The 22573-nt window shown below is 39.8% G+C and overlaps 1 protein-coding gene across 2 annotated transcripts in view; it reads right to left on the bottom strand.

The window, feature by feature from the left end:
• Positions 1–3513: 3513 nt before the first annotated feature.
• Positions 3514–22573, bottom strand: part of HACE1 (HECT domain and ankyrin repeat containing E3 ubiquitin protein ligase 1) — a 184401-nt gene continuing 165341 nt past the window's right edge. For both annotated transcript variants that reach the window (XM_077487188.1, XM_077487189.1), the window contains exons 22-24: positions 15904–15974; positions 11516–11629; positions 3514–4388 (exon numbers count right to left, since the gene is read on the bottom strand). In XM_077487188.1, the coding sequence (XP_077343314.1) occupies positions 4286–4388; positions 11516–11629; positions 15904–15974 (288 nt within the window). In that variant the 3' untranslated portion in view covers positions 3514–4285. The remainder of the gene's footprint in view (positions 4389–11515; positions 11630–15903; positions 15975–22573) is intronic.

Below are 22573 nucleotides of genomic sequence, written 5' to 3'. Positions count from 1 at the left end.
ATATCCCCCAAATTCCTCAGTTTAGGCCAATACGTATTCTACATATTTTTGGTAAAAAAAAAAAAAAAAACGCAATAAGCGTGTATTGATTGGTTTGCACAAAAAAATGATAGCGTTTACAAAAAGGGGATAGTTTTATGGCATTTTTATTAATATTTTTTTTTTTTTACTAGTAATGGCGGCGATCAGCGATTTTTATCGTGACTGCGCCATTATGGCAGACACATCGGGCATTTTTGGGACCATTGTCATTTATACAGCAATCAGTGTTATACAAATGCATGGATTCCTGTGTAATAGACACTGGCAGTGAAGGGGTTAACCACTAGGTGGCAGTTTATGGGCTAAGTGTGTCCTGGGGTGTGTTTCTAACTGTGGGGGGACCTGGCTGTATGACATGTCACTGTCACTAGGCAGAACTGGGAGACGCTTGTTTACATTAGCATCTCCCCTTTCTTCCTCCCCATGAGATGATCGTGGGAATCCCCACGACTCGACTCACAGAGGTCCCGACTGGCTCACATGCGATGGCACGGCGGCAAATTTAAAACGGACATACAGGTACGCCCATTTGCCTGTCTGTGCCATTCTGACGACGTACATCGGCGTGCGCTGGTTGGGAAGTGGTTAAAGGTGTTCAAAGGGAAAATATGAAAAAAATAGAGAGTGAATGGATTGGCCAAATGAATGTGGAATGAGAAAGTGGTTGCATTGTGTTTTAATGATCGCACAGGGATTTTGGTAACAGAGGGGTGAAATTTGGGAAATACATTGCTGCATATATTGAGTCCATGAGGTACTAAAATGTGATGGGAAGGATTTGTTTGAAATAAGCAATCAGAATGACTATTCTGGATATTTACCTTTTGAATTCCCAGGGTGTCAGTCATGAAGTGTTGATGATGTAATGTTTATCCATCAATGTTTTGTTTGTTGCTGATGATCAGACATATTTGCAAAGTTGGGAGACTTCTGAGTCAGAATGTGTGTTTGGGTGTTCTGTCCTAAGTCCCTTGAGTCCACTTGAGTCCCGGGAATATAAGAAACTAAAGGGATTTAAGTTTTGTTGAAATTCTGCTGTAATACTGAATTTGGAAAAATGTTTAATTAAATATATTGAATCTATATAATGAAAACCCTTGCTGAGAAACATTTTCATTCCTGCATGCTTTACTTATATTTGAGTCAATGAAGATTATTATTTTTAATACCCCCAATGGTTAAGGCCTGAATTGATCAGGTAGATTCTGTGATTACTCATGTCGGATGAGTATCTGCCCCAGCCAGCCAGAATTTACTCACAGCCCCGTGCACGTGAATAAACGCCCACCCCAGTCATACCCATTTTGTGCATGTACAGATATTTGATTTTGAACTAATGCTATTTTTGTAAAGCCTCAACAATATCTCTTCTAAGCCTATTTTCTTTTTTCTAACTTTCCCCAGAAGTGGGAGAAAATGTCTGGATTTGACAGGTATCTGCTCCCCCCTGAAAGGTGCCAAATGTGTCCCACTGGGGGTGGGGGTCTGATCAGCAGAAGTTCCATTTATGGGTGGAGCTCTGCTTTAAACCTACTTGAGGGAGTTGAGGAGGAGCACCCTGGGATAGCCATAGGAAGGGCCCTCTTTCACACTCATAGGCTAATCCTATTACTCTGGATATCACCCGATCCCCCTATGCACATGTCCTGGGTGTCATCTGTTGGCAATTCTCTACTTTTAGAAGCCATATTTATACACGCAAGAGCTGCCCTGGTAAAATTGTGGGAAATTTGCCTGGATACCCCTGGTCTCAGCCCACAGGAACTTGTATACCAGAGACTGTGTGTCTGAATAGGCCATAAAAATATGACTTGTGTTCAATTAAGACGATCTTATGTGATATTGTCTTATCTTTCATGCGGGACAGTATTACTGTATGCTTGTGCAGATAAAACTTTGGAGATGGATATGCCGGCACATATACTTATATTCGACAATGTGGACGAGTGTATTGCCTTGGGTTTTTTTTATGTTGATCACAATTTTAATGTATTGACATGTCCTGGATTGTCAAACTGTCTGTTTTTTCTAAAAAAAAAAACAAAAAACAAATTTTCTGCATTTAAAAAAAAAAAATTGTATTAAGAGTGTGAACACCCCTAAAATGGCCCCTTTATGGAAAGTAGACACCCCAAGGTAATTTCATTTTTTGCAATCATTTTTTGGAAATAAAGAAACATGCTGGTTTTGAGATATTTAAGACATGAAGCTTAGCAGTGGTACATTAGATTACAGTGCCTACAGGAGTCATTGGAAAATTAGTAAATGTACAGGTCACATGCATTGGGAGGGTGGAGATTAGGGAGTTAATGTGCATATGTATCAGATGTGGGAGGAAGAGCTGATATACAGGTCACTGAAGAAATTGTATGGTGAGCAAGGCGATCACATGTATGGAGGTGGTAAAAAAAAAAAAAAAACGATTTGCATCTACTATTGTGATCGGTAAAGTAATCGGGAACTAATTAATCACTTATTCATGAGTTCATCTTTCCTCCAATGTGAGAGAAAGGAGAGGGCTCACTTGGTCTTTATGACCAATCACAGAGAAAATAAAGTACAGTGTCACAGGCATCAAGTTCATTGAATGCCTGACAGTTATTTGTGCACTGGCGTTAAAAAAAAAAAATGCTGCAGAATTAAGCATCCACCACTTTGCTGTTTGATGACAAACAGCAGTAAGTGGTTAACCTCTCAAGAAATGTATGAATTTGAATAATGCCCATCAGAAATGTCAGTACATTTTTGTTTATATGAGGTTTTCTGTTACGTAAAAGACAGCAGGGAGCCTGCACCGTGCGTGCTTGGAAACTTCTCACATACATAACAACCAGGCAAGTCCAGATTATTGGATTGTTAACAAAAGACATTGTGGTGGCCCGGTGAAATATAACTGATAAAGTGACGTAGCAAGTTGAGCTCTCTGTATCCATCTCAGGATTTCAATTTCAGCTTTGACTGAAACGTACAGTACTTCAAAGTTCCTGAATCTTTATGTTTTTTTATTTTTATCCACCATTATTATTAAACTTTTTTTTACATAAAGCAACCTGTACATTTAATAAACAAGAGTAAATAAACCTGAAACTGTTTTCAGAACCAGACACCGGTGCAGTAGGTAGATTGCTTCAGGGTAACCATTAAAATGTGCTAACAAACAGTGCCACATTATTATCGCCCTTGACATGCTTTGATTTGGGAACTGAGAGAACTGTGCTATACATAGTCTTTGTTTATTCATCAGTACGCCCATAAAAACGGCCACTCCAAACTAATGTGTTCATACCAATTATCCCCTCAATTTATTACGACTTAAGCTTGGTGCCACTGCTCTTTTCAATTAAAAGACTCTTCGCGACTGCAGACACAGCCGTTTTATATGATTTGCGATCTTTGGTGTAACCATTAATAGTCTGCTGTGAGAGGGGGAAAAAAAAAATGACAAAAAGCAAAAACCATCTCAGCACAGTGTTAATGTATAAAAAGTTTATAAAATACTTTTATGACAGCAAGCTGATTTGTACAAAAATACATCTCAGATTATCTGCACAACGAATGTATAAACAATTCGGAGCAAAGTAGAACAACGATCATACAAACATAAAACATGATTTCTCTCTTTTTTTTCTGACCAGTTGTAAAATTAAAACAGATGAACAGTTTAAAAAGTTATGAGGGGGGACAAAAAAAAAAACCAAAACACGAGAAAATAATTAAAACATTTACAAACTGAAATAAAGTTACATTATTGGTAGTGGTACAGAATGATAACAAAACAACTCACTTTTACAACTTATAAACACTAAAATGTTAAAACCACAGGGAAAAAAAAATACAATTACAGTTTTTACAAGGTAATGTTTGTAAACGTTACTACTCTGCACAATCATTCTTCCTCCATAAATGAATCATAATAAAAATAATTTATAAAAGCAATTTCTTGCAGTAATTAAACAGATCACACAAACTAAACATACACATGAAAAGATAAAGTGTCTTGTTTTTCAATCAGAACAGCATGATGCGCCAGGGAGAACTGGCTATGTTTTTTTTCCCTTGCTTTTCAAATCACACATCCACACAAACAACACTTAATCTTGGAGAAAATAGGTACTTTACAAAGCTTTGAAAGTCAGCCCTGCCCGTGGGCAGTATCAAGCCTGTTTTCCTCTTGACAGTTTTCTAAATTGGTTCTGCCACTCTGAATTGCACATCAGTAGTCAGATGAGTTTTTCTTTCTTCATTATGCCATTGTATAGCCATAGCTTCCACAGTGCAATGCCACAAGAAGCCTGTCCTTTAGGATTTCCTTGCTTGGGTATTCAGGCAACTTAAGCATATTGATGCTGTAACAAAAAACGAGCAAGACAAAAAAAAAATACATATCAAATCAAAGCCTGTAGATTAAAAAAAAAAAAAAAAAATCCCCAAGGGAGAGGACACAAATGACATTATGTGATGGTATCTGTCACACAAAGGACTATATATATATATATATATATATATATATATATATATATATATATATATATATATACACATACACACACCATAAAGAACTAAAACAGAATCAGCTTATTTAATAAACAGAAACGTGTAAAGTTCATGAATCTTTAGCAGCCAGCCATAATTAATGCTTCACTGATGCAACAACTTAAACCTGATAGATTTGTATTAATGACTACATTATGTACATGTCATTGCCCTTTGCACTGCATTGTTAAATGTACACTTTTTTAATTTGCTGGCCACTTGTGACTACATAATGAAATGATATTGAAGTGAGAGAGCAAAGAGCAGTCATGAGATTACGAAGTTGTATGTCTCTATTACAGGCTATTGTACACTGTGCTGTTTTTCCGAGATGCATAAAATCAGCAGTTGTCTAAATTCTGAAGAATGAAAAAGAAAAAAAAAAAGAAAAAATTGCTACTGCACAGGAAAACCCAGACCTGTCTGCTTTCCTGCACCATCCACAGATTTAAGCCTTTGTCTGGCTACAGCACTGCATTAACATAGAAATGTTGAAACAGACATTGGGCTCACCTGGGGGGCAACCTTTTTTTTCCCCACAACAACTTAAGTACCAGCCTGTATATACTCTTTCATTACTAGGCCATTTTTCAGTTTTCAGTGCAGTGATAGTTTATCAGACAATTACTCAGTCATGCACCTACATAAAAAGGAGAGGAAAAAAAAAAAAAAAGACCAAAATATAGAAAAACAAAAAACAAAACTTGTCATTCTAACTGCCTATTGTATTTGCATTTCTGGGGGCCCTAAAATGTATAAACATCCCCAAAGTTGGTTGTTTTCACATACAACACATACAGTGCAGCACTCAGAATGCAGGGGTCAGAACTTTGTAATGCGCAGAACAGCTTGTAGAGTTCAGTAGCCAGAAAATAGCCCCCCCTTTGGTGGCAGTCAGTGGCGAGTGCCTCATTACATTTTGGTAATCAATTGGTAATTTTGGTAAGTTGATGATCAGAGGTGAGTGCCCCATATTGGTTGGTAAGCAGTTGGATTCCCCCATTTCATTGGTGGTCAATGTTACCCTTTTAACCATTTGCCACCTGCCCACAGTATATTTACTGCAAGTGGGCAGCAGCTGTAGGCACCACAGTGTACTAATACATTGTGGCGTGCATGCGCACTAGTGCGCCCCCTGGGGCACACAGCGGCACAAGCCCACAACTGTTGTGTTCAATCACAGATCACAACAGTAAGCAAGCGGTCATGATTAAAAGCCATTAATGGCAGTTAAATTGTTTTGCTTATAACAGTGATCATCACTGTTATAAGCAATAACAGTGTAAAAATAAATAAATAACGTCCTGATCACCCCCCCAGAGTAGTCACTATGGTGATGCTTGAAAAGATTGAATACAATTATTATCAGTATTCCTGATCACCACCACACCAGTCATATGAATGTACTGCACTGTTGACAGTATGTCAAATATTTTATTTAAATTTCTTAATTTTCAAAAAAAAAATTGTGACAAAATAAAAAAAAATTCAAAAAACTCACTATACCGCTTAATAAATACATTGGACTGCCTAAGTTACAAAAAAGGGGTAATTTGGGGGGTATTTGTACTATCCTGGCATTTTAGGGTCTCAAATGATAGGCCATCAGTACATTAGGGTTGATCAATTTTCAAATGTATGATTGACTTCAGTACAACCAGCCTTTCGGATTTTATTCATGCAATCACTGTTGGTGATCAAGTTGGAAGTAAAGAAATATGTTAGGGGTGTGGCTACACGGCAACTGAATCTCGACGCCAAGAGTCTTATCTGTAAGTGTGAGCGAGGAGGGGTTGGAGACGTAGCATGCAGGCACTCGGCATGCAACTACCATATACCAGTGGCGATTTTTTTTTTATTTGTGATGTAAACACATTACTTTTTCATTAACACGTGATTGAAAACTACAATCCGAGAACGGTCATCCATTTGAATCTGAGGCGATCAGAGCGGAGATTGGGTTGATCATCTACATCAGGGATCTCCAAACTACGGCCCTCCAGCTGTTGCAGAACTACACATCCCATGAGGCATTGTAAATTTCACAGACATGACTAGGCATGATGGCAATTGTAGTTCTTGAACAACTGGATCTACATAAAGTTTAAAGTGATTTAATCACAAATGCGATTGAAATATACAATCTGGTGAGCCCCATTCTATAAGGGTGTAAATTGGCACTTGTGCACTTTGGTGAAGGATCTACGGTGTTCAAAAAAATCTTTCCACTTTATTAAGAGTTGCACTATTTTCACAATTGTTTCTTTTCGGACATTTGAATATATTTATGATGGACAATTAAGTTTGATTTTACTATGAACTCTGCTGAATCATTTTTATTGTGCATTTGTGCTACTATGATTGCGTAGATTGATACTACATTTTTTTCACCCTTTGTTTTATTATTTGCATTTAAGTAGTAGCATGTATATTTATATTTATTTACATTCAGCTCAATAGCGCAGTGCTTATATGAATAATCACTGTTGGTGGCTATAGCCGCAAGCAGCGATCATTGTATTCTGACAGCTGAGAAACCTAAATCTGGACCATAGGGTTATAGCGCCACCTACAGGAGTAGGACACTAGAAGAGTATGCAGAAAAGAACACAGCACTGCCTATAGGCAATCCCAGCTGGTAAAAAAAAATGCTTTCTTGGTTATAGGCAATCCAGTTAGTCACAAAGCAGTGTCTGAACTCTTTTGTCTTACGTTCATTGACGGACACAGTTGTTCTGAATTTAGACCATGGGGATGTCCCAAAGCAGTGCCTAAACGAGGGGTAGACAAACTATAAAAAAAAAAAACTGAAGCAACCAGGCAAACATGCTAACCACCCAAACCATCCCCTGCAGCCAGAACAAACATTGGAAGATGCATTCAACACATCAACTGTGTAAAATGTGAAAGTATGCACAGATGACCAGGCAGCCAAACTGAGACATGGATGCCAGAGAGCACAGGAGGCACTATTGGCCAAAGTGGAATGTGCCATAATGGAGAAGGGAGGAGCCCACCCTGTAATAGGGTATGTTTGAATAAGCCCCTGTCAGATCCAGCAGGAAATCATGGCAGATGAGGCCACCAGACTGTCCCTGAGACCATCCATGAGCATTAAGGAAAATATATCCTCCGCAGGAGGTCACAGTAGATGGATAAATATGAACTACCTTGGCCCCATTCAATAAGCGCAATGCAACTGTGAACACAAGGAAGGCAGGACAATGTCGTCAGGTAGGTGAAAATTCAGCTACCTTTGGTAGAAAGGAAGGGCACAGTCGAAGAAACCACCTTAGCCCTGTGTAGATCCAAATCACAAGAGAAGGCCTGCCAGCTCAGACACCTGCCACGCAGAAGCAGTGGCGATCAAGAAGGCAACTTTTTACAAAAAATTTTAAGTAGGGGAATATGCTGAATACTCCCCAAAGGAAGGCTTGGCTTTTGTAGAAGCGAAAGAACTGATGCATCTTCCTGGAGGGGCGAACTGCTTTGGTGCACTTCCGGTTTTTACGTACCGGTGACATCGCTTCCAGTTTCTGTGGAACACACACTGAACCATGCTGTGGCTGCGAACGTGGATGTAATGGATACCGGTTTTACTGAGCTGTCTCGTGAGTGCCATTCTGTTTAATGCGCATTTTACCAGTACCTGGCAGCGCTTCACTATATATTTTCTCCTTTTTCCTTTGAGCATATAATTTTGCCTGGTTCACATCGCCATCGCCTGTGGGAATTTCGCCATATTTGGATCCATAATTACGACTCCATAAGCGTTTCCTGACCCCTGGACTGCAAAGCTAAGGGTCAATAGGCTCTGGTGAATGGGTCACTTGAGGGGTCTTGGTGCTCTTGTACAGAGCATGGTCTCCGAACAATTCCTGCACCTGTTTAGTGCGGTTGCCATTACCTGACACTTATCTGTCAATATATTTTATTTTATATATGATGTTTAACACTTTATTATACATATATTAAGCACGTTATCCATAAGTGCTGTTGAAATTTTTTGTATATATGATTTTCATCTTCGGCCATGCATCTGTAGCCATTTTGAGGCTACCACCATCTTGAATCTGAGGGTATTTAACAGTGTGCTTTTATCTAGAGGATTTTTGCTAAATTTAAGCCCAGCTTGTGACAGATTTTGCTGGTTTCTCCTAGGGATTAGACAATTACATTTTTGCTGTATTGGCACAACTCAAAAGACAGATTCCACACCTTAATCCAACTGCAGCAAAATAATGGGTATAGTGTGTTAAAATGCAGCTTTAATGGTCTGCTAGGTTTAGGGATATCTGGTTGTGGTCTCTATGGGTGGTAAATGAATTAACTCATTTCGTTCCCCCAGTATATATACAGTGGGGAAAACCATTATTTGACCCCCTGCAGATTTAGCAAATTTGTCCACTTACAAAGAAATGAAGGGTCTATATTTTTTATCATAGGTGTATTTAAAATGATAGAGACAGAATATCAACCAAAAATCCAGAAAAAAAAACAACCACACAAATACAAATGTTATAAATTGAGTTGCAGTTCAGTGAGTAAAATAGGTATTTGATACCCAAGCAAAAGATAACTTAATATTTGGGGGAGAAACCCTTGTTGGAAAACACAGAGGTAAGACGTTTCTTGTAGTTGGTTACCAGGTTTGCACACATCTTAAGAAGGATTTTGGTCACTCTTTACAGATCTTCTCTAAATCCTTAAGGTTTTTTGGCTGTCGCTTGGCTACTTAAAGTTGCAGCTCTCTCCATAAAGTTTCTATAGGATTAGGGTCAGGAGACTGGCTAGGCCACTCCATGACCTAAATGTGCTTCTTCTTGAGCCACTCCCTTGTTGCCTTGGTGGTATGTTTTGGGCCATTGTCATGCTGGAAGACCCTTCCGTGACCCATCTTCAGAAGAAGGTTCTCATTCAAGATTTTACAATACATGATCCCATCCATTGGCCCCTCAATGAGGAAAAGTCAGCTGGTACCTCTAGCAGAGAAACGGCCCCAAAATATGTTTCCACCTCTGTGCTTGACTGTAGGGATAGCGTTCTTAGGGTCTGCATTTCTCTTCCTCCAAACAAAGCAAGCCGAGTTAATGCCAAAGAGCTGACTTTTGGTCTTAACTGACCACAGAACTTTTTCCCAATCCTTCTCTGAATCATTTAGATGTCCATTGGCAAACTTTAGATGGGCTTGTATATGCCTTCTTGAGGAGAGGGACCTTACGGGTGCTGCAGGATTCAACCCATGGTGGCGTATTGTTACCAATTGTTTGTTTGGTGACTGTGGTCCCAACTGCCTTGAGATCATTCACAAGTCCTCCCTTGTAGTTCTGGGCTGATCCCTCACTTTTCTCAGGATCATCCTTACCCCACGAGGCAAAATCTTGCATGACGCTCCAGACCGACGGGGAATTATGGTTATTTTGTATTTCTTCCATTAGGGAACAATCTGTTGTCTTCTCACCAGGCTTCTTGCTGATGGTCTTGTAGCAGATTCCAGCCTTGTGCAGATGTACAATCTAGTCCCTGATAGCGAGGTTTGAATGGAAGAAAAAGTTTCAGTGGACAGATGTCTTTTATACACATAACGAGTTATCGTTAGGAGAACCTTCTTAAATTGACAGGACTAATCTGTACCACATGAGCACATACTATAGTCTGTGGGAGGCGGAATTATTGTTGGTTGGTAGGGTATCAAATACTTATTTTACTCACTGAACTGCAACTCAATCTAGAACATTTGTATCATGTGTTTTTTCTGGCTTTTTGGTTGATATTCTGGTCTCTGTCATTTAAAATACACCTAGGATAACAATTATGGACCCTTAATTTCTTTGTAAGTGGGCAAACTTACAAAATGTGCAGGGGATCAAATAAATTATTTTCTCCATTGTAGGTTTTAGCTGTATAAATTGAGGGAGTTTGTTGTTGAATATAAAACCAGTGTCTATGATATACTATCAGTCTTACTGCTATGTGTGTTAGTGACTTAATTGTAAAATATATCTTTATAGTCCATACTTTCACACAATTTTATTGCGCTTAAAAGAATATCTGCATACAGCAGAGAATTTCAGGGAATAATTAATTGGTCAGCATAATTATGTTAAATAATTTCTTTTTTGATTGGAGGCACTGTCATACATCAATCGATTAAACAATCAATATTGCTGACTTAATCGTTCAAACGTTCTGACAGATATAATTTAGAAAAACAGACAAAAGAGGCAAGGTCAACAAAAAAATTAAAATAAATTGAACAACGTTATATTCTCCGAGTGCTTATATTTAAAGTTTTACATATTCATGGCTAAGTGTAGATGATTTTTCGTATTTTCGTTAAGTTTCCTTATTTAACACGTTATTGGAAGCCTAGCTCTTCCTCTAGAGCTCCTCTAAAATTGAAAAACCTAGTAAACTATGAGGTGACTTACTAAAGACAAATAGACTGTGCACCTTGCAAGTGCAGCTGCTCCAGAGCTTATTAAACGAGGTAAAACTTCACTGCACAAAGAATACCCAATCACATGCAAGGAAATTAAAAAAACAGCATTTTTGCTTGCAAATGATTGGATGATGGAAGTCAGCAGAGCTTCCTTTCATTTACCAAGCACTGGAACAACTGCACTTGCAAAGGTCACAGTCTATTTGCTTTAGTAAATTGACCCCTATGTGTGTAAAATTTGTAGAAATGGGAAGAAAACAACTGAAAAAGCCAAAACGAAAAAGAAGAAGTGTAAATATTCAGTAAAGCTCATACAGTTTAGGATCCATTTGTTACTCTCCTAGAAGTCAATTGCAAGCTCCTGGTTTCATAAGCAGTAAAGGGCAAAAGTGCATGCATACAGTATTGCTGCATACACTGAAACCAATTTGATAGGATTTTACGCACTTGGCAAAAAACATACATTATAACACAACAGAATTTATCTTTATAACTTACCATGTGCTAGAAGTTGGCAGCAAATTTGATGTATAGGACACAGCAGCAATAGTGAAATTTTGCAGCCCACTTCCTCCCATAATGTAAGCAAAGCCACCATGGGGTACTCTGGAACTAAAACATACAAATCAAGGCTTATTAGATATGTAATAACCGCATATGTTGCAATAACAGTAACACCGATTTTTATTTTTAAACACAGTCTAGTATAGTGATTTGTCAGAGGCTAACCAATAGAAAACCTTTGCACCAAATATGTGCAAATCCTCAAGCAGTGCAAATATCTTTAAGAAGAAATCAATTAAATCCATAGCTCCTGTGTGCTTCTCTGTTTTTCACAACTCACCAGAAAGATGTGACCTTAAATAATAAAAAGGTCATTAGCACTTGTATAGGCAGCCCCAGATGGTATTCTCCTACGTCCTTAACTGCTTGGCGTCTGCACACTGTCAAATGATGGTGGGGCGGTACAGCACTTGTTCTGGGACGCCATCATATGACTGCGGCCCAGAATGGGGACGCGCAGCGGTGATCACAGTTCCGCCGCGTTGCTAGGACACGGCACAACCCAGATCTCTGTAAAGAGTCGCTTCCGCAGCTCTTTAACCATGTGATCGCTGTATCAAATTACAGCCGATCACATGTAATCACGGAGATGCCGTTAATCGCCTCTCCACGCCTCACACTGACAGAGTGTGAGGCGTGGAGAGCTGATCAGCGGCATCACCCCAAAGGGGGACATCTAGGGATGTAATCAGGGCACTGATCTTGTATCTGCGTATTGTGGACAGAAAGTGGTAAAATAGCAGTATTTATTTTTTTATGAAAGCGTCCTGCTTAATACAATACCACCAATCCAACATACTTCACAGTGCATAAAGAAGAATCACAAACCAGTATGGTTTGTTGGTCTGGGAACAAGGAGACTTAAGCCTCGCACACACGATCAGATTTTTTGCAGGGAATTGTGTGATGAAAGACTGTTTGCCTAAAATGTAACCATTAGTACTCTCCATCAGACAATTGTTGTCCAACTTTTGGCCAACAAATGTTGGATGGCAGGCTAGTAAATTTTCGGTGGACAACAGTCTGTTGTCAGATTTTCATATCGTCTGTACACAAGTCCGTCACACAAAAGTCCAAAACATTGGACGCAAAAGTACAAACACGCATGCTCAGAATCAATGCTCCCCAAACACAACATTAGCAGAAGGGGCCCAAAGGGTGGTGCTCAAGAGCTGAAATTCCACGTAATATGTAACTACGTTCGTGTTTGTTGGCTGATAATTGTGTGCTGTTAGTATGCAAGACAAGTTCCTGGCATGTGCTCTTTGGACAAACGTCTCACGCTCTGTTGGCCAAGAGTCAGATCATGTGTAAAGGCTTTAGCTTAAAGCACTTCCTGGACACTGTATGAGCAAGCCAGTCTGTAATGTGTAACCAAAAGACGCAAATGGATTAAAACCGAGACCTACATCAGACCTCATGTGAGGATTCTAGAAATATATTGTATGATTTATGTCACTTTCCCATTGCTGAGATGATGTTATGATGAGCAAATAGATACCAAACATGTTTCTCTTTGAAATTAAAATTTTTACACAGAAGGTAAGGCAGTAGAATTATTGTTCTCGCTCTAAAATTTGCAGCGATAACTCACATTTGTGGTGTGATCATCGTTTACATATGCGTGTGGGACACATACATTATATATATTTATGCGTTCGCATTAGCACCTGAACACGGAGGATTGGGGTGCTTGACATGTTTTTTTTATTATTGTTTTCTTATTTATTTAAATCTTTTCATTTTAACTGTTCCTTAAAAAAAAAAAAAAATTGTAATCATCTTTATTGCCATCATAAAGAATAAACAACATCTCTTGTAATAGCGCATGGGTCATGACAGGTCCTCTGCATGGAGAGATCTTGGGTCCAATAGACCCTAGAGCTCTACCTTGGACTCCCATTTAGGCCACCTGCTCTGTGCCATGATAAAGCATCTCCCATGTGCATGCGCGTGAGTGACATCATCCCAGTTTGACCATTCAAGCAGCTTAACATAGCGAACATGGAAGCACTCGAGCACTGATAGTGCAACGCTATGGGCTATCCTTTGACAGAAAAGTGTCACAATGTGCTAGAATTGGGTGCATACTTGCACGGTTTGGCATAAGCCTGCAGGATACCCGTATATACAATTTTTTTTTAGCAGAGTTGAATACGGCTTTAACCACTTCCATACCGCAGGCCATCATATTTCAGTGGAGATATCTGAATGCCTGCAGCTACAGATATCATTCAGATATTGTATTTTTTAGAGCCAGCGATCGTGAGCCGCTTGATCTTTCTCAGTGGCGACTGGAGGGGACCGACGCGCGCAGTCCTCTGGTGCTTCTCTGGGCTCTCCCATGAGATCGGGGACCCAGAGAACGAATCGGCCAACACCAGATAACAGGCATAGAGATTGGGGACAGATGGTCCCTGGAGATGACCCTCAGAGGCCCAGGTGCAATGTTATTACGTCACATCCGGGCTGCACAAGTAAACAAAGCTGAGATCTAGACATGCATCAGATCGTCAATTTTTATTTTGATCTGATGCTTTCCAGCCTAGAGGAGAGATGTGGGACAGAGAAAAAGATAAGTGATCACACAAAAAAAAAATTGTTAAAGGGAAAGCGTAAGAAAAAAAAATTAACCACTTAAGGAGCGCCTCACGCCGATATACGTTGTCAGAATGGCACGGCTGGGCACAATCATGTACCGGTACGTGATTCTTTAACATTACTGGTAAAAAAAAAAAAAAATTCTATAAAACTATTCCCTATTTTGTAAACGCTATAACTTTTGCGCAAACCAATCAATCAAAAAAGGGGCTGGTCCATTGGCTGCAAATTGGTCCGGGGCTTAAGTGGTTAAAGTGCCACCGTCCCTGCGAGCTTTCATGCAGAAGCAAACGCATACGCAAGTCGCTCCCGCATATGTAAACGACATCAAAATCACATGTGAGGCATCACCGTGAACAATAGAGTGAGAGCAATAATTCTAGCACTGGACCTCCTCTAACTCTAAACAGGTAACCTGTAAACAATTTTTAACGGTCGCCTATGAAGATTTTTAAGAACTGACGTTTGGCGCCATACCACGAGTGTGCACAATTTTAAAGGGCTAACTTTACAGTTTTTTTTTTTTAATCATGAAAAAAAAAATGCATTTGAAAAATGACTGCGCAAATACCGCATGACATAGAAAAAAGTTGCAATGACTCATTTCATTACCTAGGGCGTCTGCTAAAAAAAAACAAATATATTGTTTGGGAGTTGCGAGTAATTTTCTAGCAAAAAAAAATTATGATTTTTACATTAAGGAGAGAAGTGTCAGAATTTGCGCAGTATGGAAGTGGTTAATATTCCACGTACATAACATTATTTTAAACCAAAGATTATAAATGTATAAACACACATACACAAAATGCAATTGAAAAATGAAATTCTTAATTTAAACCAAATAACATTGCTAAACCAATTAGCATAAGTCATTAAAACAAAGCTAAAAGGGTGTATACACCTCCAAGAGAAGCTACAGAGAAACCAGCAGGAAAAATGCGAACAAGTGCCAGGGTTACAAGGCAGGAAAGAGAGATGTGACTAGTTTTGGATGAGAGTCTAACAAAGACTTTCATTTATCTATATTCGTAACACTATACTGCTTCCTAAACAATATAGCCATCAGAATTCGAGCCATTATTACTCCGAAGCAAGCGTACAGCGGGAGACAAAGACATCTGAGACATTCAGGAATCATAAAAGCTACAATCATAAATGTATTTGTTTTACCAGATCCATTGAATTAATTTTATGGTCCGCAGCCAGGGGAAAGAATGTTTGATTTTTTTTTTTTTTTTTTTTGCTGAAGTGGTACTAAAGGTATACTCAGCCGGAGATGAGATTGTAATGAATAAACTGCACAGGAAAGACTGCGAAGCAGAGGAAGAAGGCATATTTCTTTCTTTTTAAAAAACACCTCTAATGATCAGGGAGCAAGAACTGACTTTTCATTCTGCTGAAGCGTTTGATCTATAATGAATGGCAGAACTGTTCTTTATTTATTTCCACCAACAACACTAACATTTTTTTTTTTTTTTTTACACAAGCCAATAAATAAACCCTTTAAAATTGGAGTGCGTTAAGTTTACACAATAACTCTTAAATCCTTGTATACAACAGATTCTTGAAATGACAGTAAGTCACAGAATTTATCTAGATGCTATTGAAAGGAAAAATGAATAAATGGTTTCTACAGTAACGGTTATATTATTTTAGGATAATGACAACATAAACAACATAGATGGCAGCAACTAAAATGCTTTTTCTAATTTATTACTCACCTGCCTGTAACAAACTGGAGAAGCAAAACCCTCTCTTCTTGGGTTAGTTCCTGGACAACCTCCCAGAACCACTGAAAAGAAACCACAAAAGGACCATAAAAAAATGACTTCTCTGAAAATCACTTTGATATATATACTAAGATAAACCCTGGTATACGTTTAAGTGTTTTTTACATCTGAAGTGCATCAATGCGCTCATTCACACAGGCGTCAAAAATACATTTGGATTTGTACAGCATATAGCTTTGTGCGCTTATAAACGTGTACCAAAAAAAAAAGTAAGACCGTTGCGTCTGGGGCTGTACATAAGGGTACTTAAGCGGTGTTTTTTTTACACAGAATTTCTGTTAGCTCTGCCAGCAAGAACCATCAATGCTTAAAATATGCATCTGCCCTTGTCAACAAGCTCTGAACTGGATGTAATTAGGTTTGCTACAAAGTCGTGTATAATAAATAAACTGCCTTTTCATTTTAGAAAAAATATAAACTTTCTTCCTATTTTTGCATTCCAGTGTTGTTAATCTCTGCAGCAACTTCCTATCTACATGTACTTTTTTCTGCAATGTCTGCATATTATTGGGGTGAGCTTCCTAAGGGGAACAAAAACCGAGCCAGACTTTGTAATATACGTCGGTGCAGCCATTTTTAGGATCCCATAGAAGCATGTGGCCTGATCACCAAAAACATAAAACCCCAATTGTAATGTTTTTTCCTCTTTATGTATATATGTTAAAAATACTGGACGAGACTTTAGTGACAATCTACTTTTATATTAAACATTAGTACTGGAGTGTATATGTGGTACATCATGATTTTCTGAAAGTGGCAGAAATTCCAAATCCTCCTTCTTGCAACCATTATTCATTTTGAAGATAAAACTTCCCAGAATTCCAATCCCCTGTTTCTGCAAAAGGCTCACTGAATTCTGCACAAAGCCAGGAATTGAAATGAGAAATTCCTAGCTTTAACCTTACATTTCCTGCACTTGAAGTTCCATTTTTTTTTTATTTATTTCTTTTTTAAGACTGCATGTCTACTTAAAGCTGGCTTTAGATCATGGCAATATCTTGCCTCAATTTTTTTTTTCGGGTCAGTTTTTTCCCTGAACAGAAAAGTTGAGTTCACACAAGTGTTTCTGCTTAAAAAGGAAGTAAACCTATCCGTTTAACAGCTTTATTTCCAGCACGTGCCAGAAATGTAACACTTCTATTGGTTGTACTCTCAACCAAACTGTCAAACCATCCAATAGCTGGTGTCATAACTGATCACATGTGCAGCATCATGGCAGTTGTAGATTAAACAGAGGCAAGATGGCAACTTCCTTGGTTGAAACCGATAGGGGAGGGGGGTACTTACTTTAATTAGAGGAAAATCTAGTGTTCAGGGAAAGATCTGGTGGTGGAGGGGAGCTCCCTCTCCGTACAACAGTTGTTTGCAGCCCTCTGAGGCTGAAACAGAAAGTAGATCATTGTAGGAACAGGCCTTTTTCCCTAATGTCTACACACACCATTGGGTGTGATGGGATGCATTTCCCTTATTAAAAAAATAAACAAAAAGAAAGCATGATAGTGTGAAAATAAACAGAAACTTCTACTTAGCATTCTACCTTAATATCTAAAAGATATAGCAGGTAATTATCTCCAGCAACGGATTGCAAATCATGGCTATAACACATAACTAGTTATAAAAAAAAAGAGACATAAAACACTGTAAATACTGAAACATAACTCAGTACAACACCCATCAGCAAAAAACACAATTCTCTCTGCTAAACAATGAAAATGTGTGTTACAACATATCTGCAGATTCCTATAATTCAAAGGCAAGCCTTCCCTATACATTTTTTAATACAGAGTGTAAACTACCAGGGCAGAAAGCAGTGAGAGTATAATATTACAGGCTACAATTGTACTTTGCGTAATCATGGCTTGAATAACTGAAATGCACATTAGAACTCGTCAGTCACTAAAATGGTGGCTAATGAATTCTTAATTTTATAGACGAGGTACACGTTAAGACTCATGAAAAATGAATTGTGCCCAAAATATTCAAACTCTGATATCCAGGGGGTGGGCAAGCTTTCACTGTAGCAGTGTCAAAAGAAAAGCATGCTTTTACAAATGATTCTGTGGACACAGTTGTGCGTACAATTCTTCCACAGCGATAAACATGTCCCTTGAACACAATTGGATACCTTTAGAACCAACTCAAACCAGCCGCTGCATTACAATGCAGTGACTGGTGTATCAGCCTCTGCACAGTGCAAGGCAGTGGATTACCTCGCACTGCACTGAAAAAAGTACATACATTTTCCATTGCACACACCACTGTAAAGCAGTGACGTGAACCAGACATATAGGAGACGAGGCATTTTGTCTTGTTTGATCGTACAGCACTAGAATAGCTGCCCAACACCGTCCCACTGCACCTGATGTGACTAGACCTGGATACCCTTTAGAGGTATAAGATGAGAAGATTTAAAAAGGTGCTAGTTTCACTGACCTACAGAATAGCATTTGTCAGAAAAGTGTAGATGTGCTTTAACCCTGTAGCTGCCAAATCCATTTTTGCTTTTTTCGCACTTGTTTAGAAAAACTTCTAAGCTTGAAGATTACCCAAAACCAGCAAAAACAGGATATGATCTAGCCACTGCCCCCACTATAACTGGCCTTTGCAGCAAGAAGCGTTGGAGGGAAACATATGTCAAAAAGGCCAAGGAAAATGCAAGCTTAACTTACCAACCAAATTGACCCATCTAACAGTATGCTTTAAAAACAGAGGTTTAGTCTGTACACATTTGCAAATACATGGGTAAGCTGCAGAGCCCAGCAAGGCACCCTGTTACCTGTAGTCCGTACCTCTGACTTTTATGAGGCTCCACAAGTGGAAGCACATGCATTCTGATGTATAGATCAGGTTTAGGGGTACACTGAACACCCAGCATATAGCACTATGGCTACAAAGGTGTCAGTGCGTTACCTGTCCAATATATTACCAGTAAAAAAAGTTAGCCACTGCCCCCACCTATAACTGGCCTTTGCAGCAAGGAACATTGGAGGGCAACATATGTCAAAGAGAATAAAATTGCGATAGTTCACTTTTTTTTTTGCCACACAATATTAGTGCAACGGTTTATCAAATCAATTTTTTGGAAAAAGTAATTTTAGGGCACAAAAACACAATATATTTTCAATCTAAAAGGTGAGGCTGAGACAAATATATACCTAACATGCCAAGCCTTAAAATTGTGTGCGTGTGATATGGTAACAAACGGTTCCTTATCCATAGCCGACACTTTTTAAAAGCACCAACAGGTCATCAGTTTAGAGTTAACTGTGAAGTCATTGCTCTCACTCTGGTGTGCACAGCAATATTTAACATATGCAGTGCAATCAAAATTTTTGTACGTAGGTGGGGTGCTCAAATTTTTTTTTCTTTTACACTTTTTCATTAATGGGGTAAGACCATGCAAATGAAACACAGATTGTGACAGTACCAGGGGTGTATGGAAGCGATCAAGTGGCTGTACAGCTGCCCGATAGCTTCCACCTGTCAGTAGACTTTTCAAATTTACACACATTCTCGGCTGCTATAGAAGCCAGTATTGTGTATAAAACCCTCCATACTGACAACATATACCATATGTCTGTGGCCACAAAAGAGTTAGGCCGCGTACACACGCGCGGACTGTTCACCCAACTTTGTCCGTCCAACAGTTTCGGCAAACAGTCCGCTCAAACTTAGCATGGACGGACATGGCCACACACGACGGACGAACAGTTTGCTGAAACCGTGCGCGATGACGTGAACGGCACGTACGACGGGACGAAAAATACGACGTCCTATACACTGCATTATAGCTTTCGGCGTGAAAATCCTTTCTGAGCATGCGCGCAACTTTGTTTGACGAACAAGCCTACACACGGGCGGACTGTTCGCTCAAACAAGGTTTCAGCGGACAGTTTTTCGGAATTTCCGAAAAACCTTGTCCGTCCAACTGTCCGCTGAAACTGTCCGCTGAAAGCCCACACACGAGCGGACTGTCCGCCCAAACACTGTTCAGCGGACAAAGTTGGGCGAACAGTCCGCCCGTGTGTACGCGGCCTCACTCCTCTACTACTACTCCTCTAGAGACGTGTGTGTTTATTTTTATTTTCTAAATCAACGTGACCCAGAAAAAGTGATGACATTCAGCAAGTTTTAAAGAGGTCAACACTCCAAAATTATCTGCATACATGTTCCTGGTGACCTCTGAAACCCTGGATCAGGATACTAAAAAGGTCACTACCATCTTTAGAAGGACCAGTGGCTGCCTATATATCTCAGGAGAGGCTACCTTTAAACCTCAATAGACATTCACTTAAATAGCCCAGATGATTAACGTGGTTGTAAACCCTTAAAAATACCCAGTGAAGTGACTAGCCTCAAATGATACACAGAGCTGAAACAAAGTCTCAAGTAAGCTGTACCTATTTATCTGCAGTCATTTGTCCTGTACAGCCTTCTACAACAGTGAGATAACCAGAGTTAGACTTGCATAAAGAGATACATGGATCTCATCTAAAAAACGGCCTACAAACTCACTTTGAACTAGCTGGTCTTTGATGGATTGTGTTCTAAGGAAGGTGATTGTTGGATATTCTGAAATTTGGGGACTCAGGGTAGGATCGATCATAAGTATGTGACAATGCCTTTCCAATGACTTCCTAATTTATGTTGGTTGTTTTATTTTGTTATAACCTGAGTTGTTGGTGGTTTATCATTTCTATCGTTTGTAGAGAACAAGAGGCTACTCCTGGATTGGCCATGTGCACGCTTAAAGGCTTTTTTGAGGCATGCGAGCGCACACCCTCGATTTAGAAGTCTTATCTTTAAGAGGTTCACTTCTGTAAGGAAAGAGGTCTCTGCTGAACAATTTCTCCTTAGCCTCAAATACTGGCTATAAGGGGTTGAGAGTGTGCACTAGATGCATGTAGGATGGTATTCCCTGAAGTGGGCTTTCTGAATAGACCACTGGAGAGAGAGTACCATCCATATTCTTTGGGACTCTGACATCCAAAAACGTAATCATATCCCTACTAAAGGACATGGTAAAATTCAGACTGAACTTGTTTTTGTTTAAAGCCAACATGAATGTATTGAGCATGTCCACAGATCCCTCCCAGATGATGAAGATGTCAATGTAGCGATACCATGTTGTAATATGGCTCATTAATGTAGACAAATCATCATCTAGGAGGGAGCGCTCCCTCAGGTACAGGTTGGCATAGGTTGGGGCACACCAAGTCCCCATCACTACCCCCTGCAGCTGGAGGAAGTGGGAACCATCAAAGACAAAACTATTGTGTGATAGAATAAATTCTAGTGATGAAATAAATTGCCAAAATTTTCTAGTCATCCTTATGGGATTGTGATAGTATGCGTTTTATCGCCGTGACTCCTAATGGTGAAGAATCAAGACAGTTTTGAGCGTGACCCATTTTAAGAACAGCTCTTCCTTCCTTTTGCAACCATTTTATCCAACCTTGCAATATTGTGGACAGGTCCCATTTTGGCAGAATTTTGAACGTAACAGCCTGGCTAACCCCTTAAAGAACCTCCTAACCAGTGGGTCTAATGCCAGCGGTTGCTCCACAAAAAAAAATTTAAAAAATCAGACCGATACATGAACTTTCAACGTACTAATTGCCAGTTCTTGGTCCATGTCATCTTGTAAAAACTCCAAGATGGCTGGAATATCTGCAGACACCTTCTTGGTGTCTAGCCATGAACAGAAAAAATTTAACATATATTGCTTGGGTACTTACTTTCTACTGGAAATAATTGTATTTACTACCCTGACTGAGAGCCCCCTTAGACACCAAGCCAACAACTTCAGGCTCTGTATATTTGGCAAAAGGACTGGGCCTTGGAGCAGCAGGAGGGGAGGCTCTCCTGCCAGATGCAGCAGTGTGGAAAACCAAGGCCCCTTTGGCCAATAAGTGACCACCAGGATCATTGTGGTGCGCTCCTGAACAATCTTCCGCAGGACCAGGGAAATAAGTGAACGGGGGGGAAGGCATAGCATAGGCCAATCGCCCACTTCTGGGCCAAGGCGTTTATCCCCTTGGCCCCTACTTCTCTTTCCAGCGAGAAGTACACTGGAACCCTGGCATTTGATTTGTTGGCGAACAAGTCCACCTCTGGAAGGCCCCATTTCTCTGCCACTGGCTGGAAGACTTCCCTGGTTAGTGACCATTCTGACTCGTACACTTGGTGTCGGCTCAGAAAGTCTGCCAGATGACTGTCCACTCCCTTTAGATGGACGGCAGATATTGACCTCAGGTTCCTCTCGGCCCAAGAAAAGATGGCGCTCACCAGTCTGATTAAGGACGGACACCGTGTTCCCCTTGTTTGTTTAAATAAGAGACTGCTACCACACTGTCCGAGAAGACTTGTACGTGATGATTTTTCAGCTGCCTTAGCATTTCCCAGATTATTTGCAACTCCCTCCAGTTGGCTGACCTTTGGGACTGTGTTGTCTCCCAGTGCCCTTGGGCTACTCTTGACCCCCAGTGGGTCCCGCCACCCCAGGCACTGGCATCCGTGGTGATACGGATGGACACCGGAAGAGACCATAGTAGACCCTGCACGAGGTTCTCTGTCACTCCACCACCAGGGACCTCTTGGT

This window comes from Lithobates pipiens, unplaced genomic scaffold, assembly GCF_037356315.1.
Source record: "Lithobates pipiens isolate NorthernLeopardFrog02 unplaced genomic scaffold, aLitPip1_a1.2 Scaffold_18, whole genome shotgun sequence".
NCBI lineage: Eukaryota > Metazoa > Chordata > Amphibia > Anura > Ranidae > Lithobates > Lithobates pipiens.
Note: the sequence above shows the minus strand (reverse complement) of the source record. Positions and strands in the feature narration are given on the sequence as shown.